The sequence below is a fragment of the Alexandromys fortis genome, unplaced genomic scaffold, assembly GCF_014885135.2.
Source record: "Alexandromys fortis isolate MF-2015 unplaced genomic scaffold, M_Fortis_MF-2015_v1.1 scaffold_175, whole genome shotgun sequence".
Lineage (NCBI taxonomy): Eukaryota > Metazoa > Chordata > Mammalia > Rodentia > Cricetidae > Alexandromys > Alexandromys fortis.
The window spans coordinates 247,746-260,690 of record NW_026068065.1 but is presented as its reverse complement, the minus strand read 5'-3'; the positions used below and the strand labels follow the sequence as shown (position 1 = coordinate 260,690).

General features: G+C 44.2%; 1 protein-coding gene across 1 annotated transcript in view; it reads right to left on the bottom strand.

The window, feature by feature from the left end:
• The window catches only part of Crybg1 (crystallin beta-gamma domain containing 1), a 68,215-nt gene that overhangs the window by 6,053 nt on the left and 49,217 nt on the right, over positions 1–12,945 (bottom strand). The window contains exons 12-19 of the mRNA XM_050120508.1: positions 11,995–12,121; positions 11,769–11,801; positions 10,579–10,691; positions 8,697–8,826; positions 5,187–5,326; positions 2,489–2,612; positions 1,909–2,067; positions 61–223 (exon numbers count right to left, since the gene is read on the bottom strand). Of these exons, the coding sequence (XP_049976465.1) occupies positions 61–223; positions 1,909–2,067; positions 2,489–2,612; positions 5,187–5,326; positions 8,697–8,826; positions 10,579–10,691; positions 11,769–11,801; positions 11,995–12,121 (989 nt within the window). The remainder of the gene's footprint in view (positions 1–60; positions 224–1,908; positions 2,068–2,488; positions 2,613–5,186; positions 5,327–8,696; positions 8,827–10,578; positions 10,692–11,768; positions 11,802–11,994; positions 12,122–12,945) is intronic.

The window sequence follows — 12,945 nt, the reverse complement described above, 5'->3', positions numbered from 1 at the left end:
AACAGGCTTTTCCTTAACCAGAGAACGGAGCGTTACCACGGGGAAACGCGCGGTGCTTACCTTTCACGTCCAAGACTAGATTTGGCTTCATCTTGCTGTAGATCCTGCCATCGGACTTCATGCACCAGAACTGACTGTCGACATTCTGATCAAGGGCCAGCCCCAGCTTAGAGCCAGACGTGACGAGGCTGCCGACGATCGTCAGGCAGCAGTCTTCCGCTATCTGCTTGGGAAACAACAGTCTGTCTCAGGACATGCTCCAGTCTCACAAAGGGATGTCTAACGCTATCACAGTCCCTGGCTGGCTTTACTCCACATGAGCCACTGCCTCTTTGAGCTGGAGTAGCTGAAGCCAGACAAGAGGCCCTCTATTTCAGATGACACGGTGGGGGTGAGTTCTCAATTCTCATGCACTCTGAGACTTGTAAGACTCGCTGTGACCATTAAGAGAAGCCTCGCGGGGACCAAGTTGTTAACACTAAAGAGAACCTCAGTACAGTAAGCTGCCCACCGTGACGGTTCTGTGTCGGCACTGAGCATGCTATGAGGCCACATCTGCCGCTCACCGAGGCCTGAGTTTCCGGCTCATGCCTGCTCCTCTCTGGCACTGCACCAGAGCAGCCTCAAAATGCCCCTGCCCCACCCCTTAAAACCTGAAGTTACACTCACTGGCTCCTTGTCATTCATTCATGAGGAACACCTAAAATTTTCTAAATTAGTCTGCTATGCAGGTAGAAAAAGCAGGAAAATGCAAACTCTGAAGACAGTGCTTTAATGCAAGGATTTTAAAAGTCCCTCATGAAGTAAAAAGCAGCATGGCTCACTGCTAACACCGTGCTAGCCTGTTCAAACTGGGCTGTTCCGGGTAGGGGACATGGCTCAGTGGGAGTACTTGGCTTGCACGTGTGAAGCCTTGGGTACGGCACACACATACACACACACACGCACGCACACACACACGCACACACACACACAGTGTTGAAAGCACTACGATCATCTGTGATATTTCACTTTTTATCCTTGACATCCTGAGATGAGGTATCATATAAAGTCACTGAAATGTTGGAATGGCTGGGCCCCCACTGTCGCTCACTGAAATGATCCCCAGGCAGAGTTGCCTTTGTTTCAGCTCCAGTCCTCCAGTTAGCCCTGCTTCTTGATGCTGCTTTCTTCCGTGTCTAAGCAGTGTCTCTCTTGCAAAAGCACGATTCTCCCTCGGGCACAACAGACATAATAAATGGGCATGTCCCTGCTCACTCACGGGCAGCAAGGTTTTAAAGTATCGGGAGCAAACAGACAAGCCAATAAAGTTAAGGACCAAAGGAGATGCCCGCAAGAGTGCATGAGCTTGTCTCATGGGATCCGGCCATTGCTTTTACATGTCTGCTGCGGCCGGAGTGAGAGCACGCGGCCATTTTTCATTTCTAGCATGTGACCATTAGGAAGTGGACAGTGCTGTACCACACATGTCTCCCTCCCTCGCCCAGCTAACTCTGTGGGTTCTCCAAACAGAACCAGCCCCAGAGTGGTTTCTGATGTTGTGTGGGCACTCTAGCTTAAGGCTTTGAGCAAACAAATGCCGTCACTCCCTTGCTGAATTAGTGCTAGATTCCCTTCCAATTTTAAGTTCTTAACCCTGCTTCTGATTCTGTCACACCTGGGAAGCTTTTTTTATGAGGGTAAACCTTCTGATTTATTTCTGAAAACTCTCTGGGAATTGTCTGTGCAGCCCTGAATGCTCATCCTGCATTTCATCTTCTTGTGCATCCCTGAATGCTCACCCTACATTTGATGCATCTTCTTGTGCAACCCTGAATGCTTACCCTGTGTTTGATGCATGTTTCCTGTGCAACCCTGAATGTTCATCCCGCATTTGATGCATTTTCTTGTGCAACCCTGAATGCTCACCCTGCATTTGATGCATCCTTCCTGGTAGACCCAGATCTGATCATCGGCACCAACATCTTCCATGACCTGGATCCTAAGAAGCTTTAGATCCTCTAGGTTCCCATTGGTTGACATAAACAGCCCCGTTGCTTTGTTTCGAAGTCTGAAGTATATTCGTTTCTAGAAGACAAAACCCAGTGACAGTCACATAGAGCTGTGCTGTCTGTCTGAGGAACTGAGACAGAGTGACATTTGGAAGAGTCCAAAGTGAAGCACATGGTCAAGGAGGGAGACCACACCCATAGGTCACGTGCTAAGCATCTTAGTACTGTTCTCAATGCTAAGAGATTGAGGACATTTCAGAATGACGGGCCGTGGAGTGTACCTGTGGACAACCAGAGCCAACACATGCGTATGTGTTACTGGGCTTGGTGGCCGTTCTGAAATATCCATACCTCATGGCACCACAAATCTGATGTCCAAATACCGAAGGAAGAGGAGCCAATGCCAAGCTTCCAATCAAAACTAAAAAGGCTGAGCTATATTTATAAAAGTATTTTTCAAGGAGTCTACTCAAAGCATGAAGGGGAAATTCACATACCTGAACAAAGGGCCGGAGAGAACCTATTTGGCGACAGCCACTGAACTCATACCAGTTTGGCACTTCTGCAGGAGACAGTAGGAACTGTCGGCCTCTGTAGTTGCCATATTCATAAGTAACCCATCTGAAAAGACAATAAACCATAGCGGTGACCACTTCCATTTGATGGTGGGCCCTGACAGTTACATCTGCTTTCAGAACACTGCTAATTTATTTCCTTTTTCTCCTTTCTTTTTCTTTCCTTCTTTCTTCTCTCCTTCCTTCCTTCCTTCCTTCCTTCCTTCCTTCCTTCCTTCCTTCCTCCCTCCCTCCCTCCCTCCCTCCTTCCTTCCTTTCTCTCTTTCCTTTACTTCCTTGCTTCCTTCTTCTCTCCTTCCCTTCCCTTCCTTCCCCTCCCTCCCTCCCTCCCTCCCTCCCTCCCTCCCTCTCTCCCTCCCTTCTCTTTTCTGTTTTTGAGACAGGGTTTCTTTGTGTAGTCCTGGCTGTCCTGGAACTCAACAGAGATCCAACTGCCTCAGCCTCCCAAGTGCTGGGTGGGATTAAAGGCGTACTCCATCATGTCCAGCTAAAAACACTTATCCATTCTGGACTGAACTTTAAACACACATTGAAGGGAAAATAAGCCTGTGCTCTAGAACATTCAAAGCCATTCCTTGATAACTAATGAATTTTTGGAGAAACCGAGATATCAGAATCCATTCTGAGTGAGAAATAGGTAAGTTTTCTTTCCTCCGATAAAGCAATGAAATCATGATGCTTTCTTGGTGGGACTCTCCAGTCCTTCCTGAAAGTTGTTCATAAACAGCCTAAGGTTATGGATCCTTATTGAAATAATTAATGTACATGGGTGAGTGTAATGATTAGATAAAAATAAATTCTTCACAAAGGAGGGCCTGCGAAATAAAGTAGAATAAAGTCATGATGGAATCTGTTACTTTGACGTAATTTAAGATAAATTTTTAAGGGGCTGGAGAGATGGCTCAGAGGGTAAGAGCACTGGCTGCTCTTCCAGAGAGAGGTCTTGAGTTCAATTCCCAGTAACCACATGGTGGCTCACAGCCATCTGTAATGAGACCTGGTGCCTTCCATGCCAGCAGTATATTGTATGCTTAATAAGTAAATGAAAAGAAAAAGAAAGAAAAATGAAAAAGTAAATAAAATTTTAAACAATTACAAAACCTTTTTTTTGAAGACAGGGTTTCTCTGTGTAACAGCCCTAGCTGTCCTGGAACTCACTCTGTAGACCACACTGGCCTCAAACTCACAGAGATCCATCTGTCTCTGCCTCCCGAGTGCTGGGATTAAAGGTGTGCACCACCACTGCCCTGCTTACAAAACATTCTTTTAAAATAAGAGTACCCTTCTCCAAACCCCAAAAATGCGAAGCTAAGTTCCTTCTACCACGTGCTGGATTACACACTTGAGAGGTTACAGACTGAGCGCCCCAGGAGCCTCCTCCTACCCTGCTGACCAGCGGAGAAGGATGTTCACTACTTTAAACTCCCAAACTCGAAAATGTTAACATTTAATCTGTCTTACAAAACAGTCATTAAATCTTACTGTAAAAACATTAAAAGTTACAGCCCTAATAATCCCTTAATTATTTTAGTGGATACGGTACAACCCATCTGATTGCATCTGCTGCTGTCCCTTCAAGATCTGTGCATCTCGGCAAGCCTTACCTGTCACTTCATTAAAAGGAAACTGTTTCATAAAAACGTATATTTATTTATGTCCAATTCATTTCAGAATTACTCAGAGATTAAAACCAAAATTTTTCCAAGTTTAAAAAAATTGATGGGCACTGAACATTGGTGACATATGCTTTTAAACCCAGCATATGGGAGACAGAAGCAGGTGGATCTTTTGTGAGTTTGAGGCTAGCCTGCTCTACATAGCAAGTTTCAGGTCAGTCAAGACCTCACAAAGAGATCATGACAAAAAAGATGGTGGTGTAACTTTTTAGTGTTTATGTGTGTGTGCGTACTTGTGTGCATTTGTGTGTGATGGGCTGGGGACATGTAACAGCATGTATGTGGAAGTCTGAAGACCACTTTGTACAGTCAGTTCTCCACCCTAGGGACTAAACTCAGGCCATCAGGCCCGCATAGGGAGTGCCTTTCGTCCACTGAGCTATCTTGTCACCTCTCTGCAGCTGACGTAGATATTTATACAACTTCTGCAATCAAGGAAAAACTCTAAAATCAAAGGGTGTGAAACGATCTTCTTACTTGCTATAAAAAGAATGCTCCATAAATTTGCTGAGTGCTGTGTTGTAACGCTTTCCTTGCACATTTTGAGTACAGAACCTAACCTTAGGGAAAAAATCTGGATACATGAATGACTGATGCTTTACACAGGCTTTGCCCACCAGGAAAAGGATGGCATGAATTGTGCGATGCTAACCCATACGGGAAGTCAAGGACCGCCTGTCAGTTGTTTAAGGTACTGTACTGTGTACGGGAAGTTTCCCAGTTCCCTTCTTGGCCACATATATTCACATCACCCACTTAATGATGATATCCTTTTCTGTCTCCATTATGAGGAAATGGAAATGTGTATGGAATGAGACGTTCATGGGAACATATGTATCTGTTCGTGTATTTCTTAATGTGCTTCCTAGGAAGAGCTCATTTGTAAAAGCAAGAAAAGAGAAGTCTCCTGTTTCAGCAGCTCAACAAGTGGGTAAGTCACTCACATGCCACCGATGACTTGAACAGAGCGGATCTGAGTGTTGAATCCCATGGATCGGAGGTTGACTGTTTCAGCATTCAGTTCAATCTTCTTTCCTTTGAAGTTTTCTCTTTCAAAAAGAATAATTGTTGGTTCAGAAAATTCCTGTTTGGGGGGAAATTTGTTCATCTGTTAGTAGTGCCAAGCTCTTGCAGAGAGCCTGAAGCTGATGAGCTATTGTCTACTCTCAAGGGCAAGGCCCAGGACCCTGCCAGGCTGTACCTACTCATCAACGCAGCCAATCTAGATGCTTCTAGGCTGCAAAGTTAGAGAGGAAGGGCGGGAGGATAGAAAGCTTTTCTGTTGCATCTAAAGGCAGGTTGAAATAGACCAGAGTAAAGCAGGGGCATGGGATAGCCCATGCCTAGAGAAATGGCTATATGCACGGAACACCAACCCTTTGATGAAAGTTACTCTCAGCCTGGAGTTTTCTGGGTGGAAAGCCATAGACATTAATGGTGATGGCCAGAAGGCCGTGGGAGAGGCCGGGTGATATGGTAACAAGGATTCTGTAAACTCATATCCCCATACCTTGTAGGATTTACAATCAGGAGGGAACAGAGCACAGGTGGAAGGCACAGGCATTTTAGAGAGAACAGCAGCACCCAACTGGTTTTTCAGACAAGGAAAACTTCAAATTACAGACCCTCTGTCCCTGGGTTCTAATGCTAATATCCCCAAGGTCACAAACAACAGGTCAAAAAAAGCACAGGGATCACAGTTATTTCCTAACCTGCTTCAAGTTGTGTGGCAAGGGTGAAGATACATTACTCCTTCATTTATGTGGAAATGCCCTAACGTGCAGGGCAGAGTGTCTGCCATCAGTTAAGAGCAGTTAACATGGAGGTGGGGTCCATGGTCTAGGAATTTGGGTACAGAGGACACACAGGAGGGAGCCAGACAAAAATACAGGATTACTACTTTGCATGTTTACTATATTTGCAGAGACGCCATGCAAAAAATATCCTAAAAACTCAAATATATTGTCAGAAATAATTTAAACAATCTAAAGTGTTACGTTACAGTTGAAATGCATAGGGCAAAGAACATGGATAAGTCATATAGTACTTGCCTAGCATGCATGAGGGTCCATGTTCAGTTTCCAAAAACCGAATACATACATATATAACCCACTAACTCAGACACACAAAATGTGTATTTCATTCTGGGTAAATCTCAGTAAACTTAAAAGGATATCATCTCTGAGTGGCAAAGTGATCTAAATACATGTGCCAAGACACATATATTGGCACTGGGAGACTTCAACTATATACTTAAAGGTAGCTTTTAGAAGTCTAGGCATAGTAACTATTTTTTAAAGCCTTATTTCACGACCTGGGTTGTTGTTTTATGTGTGTATGTGCTTTGCTTTTGTTTGTTTGTTCGTTTGTTTTGGAACAGGGTCCAATGTGGTTCTGGCTGGCCCCAAATTCATTCTGTGGCCAAGAATGACCCCGAACTTCTGATTCTTCTACCTCCCAAGTGCTGAGAACCCAGGTGTGCCTCACTGTGTTTAGCGTACATGGTGCTGAGGATCAAACCCAGGGCTTGGGGCATCCAGGCAGGCACTCTATCAGCTGAGGCACATCCCGGCCTTTATCCCCTACCGTAAGCTGATGAGTTCCACATTACTCTGTGTTTCATAGAGATGTTGCGACGGTTTTCCTGTTTCAACAGCATCTTATTAGTTAAATAGGCAAGCAGGCAGAGGTGCTATGAAGTCAACACATACATTCTTCCTACATTTAAGACTAAGTTCATCAACTAGGAATGCTTAAAGCATTTTATGAGTCTAGCCACCAAGCCTGAATAAAAATTTCCAAAGCGATAGACACGCGAAGATGTAAGTATAAGAATATCACCTTCTGACTTTGTTGTGTTGAATATACTGCTTTGATTAGCTCAGGAGATAGATACTATCCAGGGGGCACTGTCACCTTTAGAACACAGGTGATAACCTGAGCTGATCTGAAAAGAGGGCTCAGTGATTAAGAACATTTGCTGCTCTTGCAGAGGACCTGGGTTCAATTCCCAGAACCCACACGGCAGCTCACAACCTCTGTAACTCCAGTTTTCGAGGGTCCAGTGTCTTCCTCTGACCTTTGCAGGCTCTGATACATGGCACACAGATACACATGCAGGCGAAAAACCCATACATATAACACACAACACTTAAAAAGAACAGTGACAATAAACCAAGCCACAGGGGATTTCTGCAAATTAATAACAAAAGAATAGGAATCCGCAGAGAGAGACGGCCAACAGAAACCCCAAATGACAAGTGTAGGAGACCAAGCCATTAACGGTGAGATGATGTGAACCCGTCCCACCAAGCTGACAGTCGTGGACAGTGGGAGGGGGGGAACTATTGATCTGCCAGAGCACTGGCTGGACAGCTTTGACGGATAGAGTAACACCTGAGCTGCACTTGCAATTCAGCACTCTCACCCTGGATAGCCCAGGGGACCATGCCCCACAGAGCAGACTCCCACCCTGGATAGCCCAGGGGACCATGCCCCACAGAGCAGACTCCCATCCTGGGTAGCCCAGGGGACCCTGTCCCATACAGCCGCACTCCCATCCTGGATAGCCCGAGGTCCCTGTCCTGCACACGTTCATAGGGATTCAGAAGTAGTGGTGGCAGAATACGAGACAGTTACAGTCAGTAAACTAGATGTGCAAGCAACAAAACTGACAGCTCTTCAAAAATGGTCCCAGGAATTTCTGAGTTCTGTCTGTAAGAGTGAGAACTATAGCAGAATGATGATGATATAAAAGTAAAAGCTATACATGCACACTTTTAAGAAACAAACACTTTATAAGAATACTCAAGCTGTGTCTATAAGGCACAAAGCGTGGCTGGAAAGGGAGAGGAATAGAAATAGGAGTTAGGGAAAAGAAAGAAAGGAAGAAAGAAAGAAAGAAAGAAAGGAAGGAAGGAAGGAAGGAAGGAAGGAAGGAAGGAAGGAAGGAAGGAAGGAAGGAAGGAAGAAAGAGAGGGAAGAGATGGGAGAGGGGCCTAAAACTACCAGATGGCTGTCGTGGGTGTGAATAAGTGGAGGTTCTGAGAAAGAATTCAGAGAAAGAGCAAATAGGAAATCTGGTTTTAACAGACATAAAAAGCACAAACGCTGGAGGTAAAGACGGTCCAACAGTTAAGAGCACTTGCTGCTCTTCCAGAGGACCCAAGTTCAGTTCCCATGATCCATTTTTGGTGGCTCCCACTCCTGTAACTTTAGCTGTAAGCCTTCCAGCCTCTGGGGGTACTGCACACACATGTGTATGCACACACACACACACACACACACACACACACACACACACACAAGCATACGTATAAACAAAATGACATAGGTTTTGTTTAAAAGAACGAAACAGGTTAGAAAGCCAATGTGTCAGTTCTGGCTGCTGGCTTGTTGGCTTTAACCACAGCGATGTGAACAGTGCACTTCTGTGCCACTGTGGTCACACTCACCACATCTATGAAGCGAAGAGACTTCAAGGTCGCCCCAGGCTGGCATCCCATTGCTGAGAGACAAGGGTAATGGCCTTCTTCCAGCACATACTGATTGCCGGAGAAATTTTCTCCATCGTAAGCAACCCAGCTAGAATAGGAACAAATGCATGGTATGAAATTTGTGTAATCCCATTTAAGAAATCTGATTTTTATGCTGAGCCTGGTGGTGTACCCCTTTAATCCCAGCACTCAGGAGGCAGAGACAGATAGGATCTCTGTAAATTTGAGTCCAGCCTGGTGTACATAGTGAGTTCCAGGACGGTCGAAGCTACATAGTGAGTCCCTGTCTTGCAATAAATAAACGAATGAATGAAAGAAAGGAAATAAATCTGATTTTTAAACGTGCCTTCTATAAAATAAGCATAATGCTTCTAGCTAAATAATTTTCTTTTTAAAAAAATCTGGATATATTTGTTGAATTTTATGTTATGGCAATTTAATGTGCTGAAGTTGGTTAATTTTCTAGATGAGAATGAGGTGGCTTTATTATTTTGTTTGTTTTTTGTTTTTGCTTTCCCACCTCCCAGCCAGTGTCGCTACGAGCACAGGAATTCCCTTCCCCGTCTAGAGACCCTCCTTCAGGGCTAGTCAGTCCTCAGTTTTACTATTTTCTCTCCTGGGGCTTGAATTCAGGTCCCACACATGCTGGGGAGCTGCTGTTCCACTGATTTGTACCCCAGCTTGGATCTCACCGAGTTTCCTGTCTTCCTTGAACTCACTCTGTTAGCCAGCAAGGCAGGCCCCTGAACTTGTGATCCTCCTGCCTCAGTCTCCCAAGCAGCTGGTATTAAAGTCCTGAAGCAGGTCCAGCTCTAGTTTACTGAAAACTTCCTCCCATATATGCTTTTCTTGCTCCGAGTGCTGCGCCCTGGGCCAGGAGCCCACACACCACAGTGTTTTGCCATGCTCCCCTAAAGATGCTGACGCTTTGAATCTAACAGTGATGACTGACTGCATTGAGTACTGGCCTCTTGCTCAGGACCTAGCAGAAGCAAAGCAGTCCCTGCTCTCTTGACGTTAGTCCAGGAAGCAGACGTGGATGATGAACAATAAAGAATGCACATGTCTGGCAGTAGGAAACAAAGCAGGGGAGAAGATGTTGGCGTGGGGTGGGTGTATGGGCTTAGCAACTGGGTGCCTCCCCCTCAGCTGGTCTGTATCTGACACCAAGTCAGAGCTCTCTCACTGTGGCACCTGATTACACACACTGTGATGTTAAAGTCTCTGTCGCTTTTGTTATTAGGCTCAATTCCCCTGGCCTCTTTATAGATGGCTCCAAGTGCTTTCTCAGTTTCTCCTTTCATACGAAGCCTTTATAAGATGGCTTTCAGCACAGACAGCACTTTGAGTTCACTGCCTCCACTCATGCTGCACCCTCCCCCAAGCCCCATCTGTGTTTCTTATGAACCCATCAAGCTCTGTTCTTGCCCACAGGGCATCAGGTCCTCTCCTCCCCTAGTCCTTGCTGGCTTCACTTCTGCTACATAAAGGGTGTTGCCCTTCACCAGCCTGCCCAGAATGCCGACCCTACTCTTATCTTCCTATGAAAGGAATCTGCCCTGGAAGTACCTCAAAGCTTGCCCAGATCCTGCCCCCCTGCCCAGTTGCTGGAGCAGGTACAAAACATAGAACTGCTGAGTCCCCCTGCACCCTGAGATCATCTTCTGTTTTCCCAGCCCAGGCTGGCACGCAACATCCTCTGACCTCTGAACCCAGAAGCTGCAAATTTCCCAGTGTGGTAGTTTTATGGCGCCAACTACCGACAAGAGTCAGGGAAGACTTGCAACCACGTGACTTCTCTACCCCAATGATGTGCCTCCATCCTTTGCTGTTGGCTTACCTGCCTCCCAGAACTCTACAAGACTTAGTCAGAAATGAATCATCAATTTGATCTGTTGTCTCTTCAAAACTTTGACTTTGGCCTTGGAACTGCGGTTCTGAAAACAAGTGAATCTTTAAAAAACGAAAGAGAAACACAAAATTATTTTTCTAAACATGTATTGGTTTGTTTTTGTTTGAAATTTTTATTTATGTGTATGGGTATTTTGCCTGAATATATGTGTCTGTGTACTACATGTGTGTCTGGTCCCTATAAAGGCCAGAAGAGGGTGTGACATCCCCTGGGACTGTAGTTAGACAGTTCGGAGCTGCCAGGTGGGTGCAGGACATCAAATCTCTGGAAGAGCAGCCAGTGCTCTTGACCTCTGAGTCATCTCTCCAGCCACTCAGCTCAGTTTTTTAGATGATGACTCAGATCTGACGTGCTAACTCTTTTTACAGAACACTGGTATGAATTTTATAAATCCTTTAATTTTCAACTTGATCACCAATGATCAATTAGAGACAGGTTGACTGTACCATTCGTGAATGTTTAATTTAGAGGCATCAAAGGCCGGTGGAACAACAGAGGCAACTTTCTAGAGAGCACCCTGTTGTTATTAGCTTTGTTGAAGGCATGCTAATGCTTTATTGTGGCCAAAAGCTCTAACGTTAACAAAAGACTATATTTGGAAGCATATAGTCTTGTTTCCCTCCTTCTCCAAGGATGCTACTTGCTGACTGTTTAGAATCTCTCTGCCAATAAGAGAGGCTCTAGTGGTGTTGGTGCTCCTGTAATTACAGCTGCCTGATCATCTGCACTAAACAATGTGACAGTGGAACTGACCTGACAGTCAGCAGTGCGTAGGCTTGGGGGAGCCCATAGAAAATGCTGACTAATGCAGACACAGCAAATGTGAATTCATTTTATAACGTGCCAAGAGAATCATGTGCTAGTACCTGGAATATTTACCTATGTGCATTCATGAAACTGACTCTCTGTAATAAAATTAAATCCAGCATCTTATAATAAAAGTATTACATGAGAAATATTTAGACATGGGTCAGTGCCATTGATTATGCACTACTGTTAATGTTTTCAGACTTAAGAATGGGTAAAATTAACAGAATGTCCCATATATCTGGCATTTATACTCATTTTTTTTAATGGAAAATGGATGACCTAATTGTAGAAATTTTTTTTTAAGTTACCTGATTTCTTTTCCTTGGACCATTGAAAGAATCCTAAATATTTAAAAGAAGAGGGAAGAAAAAAGATTACTAAAGGAGACATATTCAAAACTTTTTTCTACTTTAGTAATTACTGTTAAAAATTATCCCAGAATAAATACCTTCTGTGGCAATCATTATACCAACCCAAACACATATGAGAGGAAGCCAGACTGAATTAATATTCCCACAAGAATGAATTCCTTACCAAGCATATGGGTTGAACAGAAGAGATCTTACAATTTTTGCCTCCCCAGTCCTCAAAACTGGTGTACAAGCCTTTATCCAGGACATACTGCTCTCCTGTAAAGTCAGGGTTTTCATAGGCTACCCACCTACAGAAACAAAACCATGGTAAAAGTTCTTATTTTACACATAAAATTGCCTTACACTTCTGAAAAGGGTTTTGCTGATCAGACACCATACTGTTTCTGGTTCTCCATTAATACTTAGGGGTGGATCCACTTTGCCTATATGACAAAGCCAATCTGTATAGAAGAATGCCTAGGCAGACATCTTGCTGTTCCTAAACACCAAATTCCTATGCCTTAAGAAAGCACCAACGAGGATAATCTTTTTTTTTTTTTTTCAAAATTTATTATGTATACAGAGCTCTGCCTGCATGTATTCCTGCAGGCCAGAAGAGGGCATCAAATCTCATTACAGATGGTTGTGAGCCACCATGTGGTTGCTGGGAATTGAACTCAGGACCTTTGGAAGAGCAGCCAGAGCTCTTAACCACTGAGCCATCTCTCCAGCCCCCAATGAGGATAATCTTGTGTTGTGATTTTTTTTCTAGTTTCGTGACAAAGAAATACACTGGATTTTAAAGAAGAGTCTGATTTTTTTTTTTTTTTAAATAAAAAACTCTTTTTCAACACTGAAAGACTTCTGCAGAGAGATCTTAACAGGAAGCTGTCTCACGTATAACAAACCACAATGGATAACGAACAGCTGAAAGAAGGAAAGCACGGAAATGTTTGCAAACAGTATTTCCAACTTAGCACATCTATAGCAAAACGGAAACAATGGCCAGGGGTGCTAAGGACAAAGCTCTTGTAATGTTTATGTGTTAACTTTGCAGTGATCTCAGAAAGGCGAATTCAGTCAACTAACAGAGGCCACTTCCTGCGCAAAGGGGGTGTCTTTGGAGGGGAAA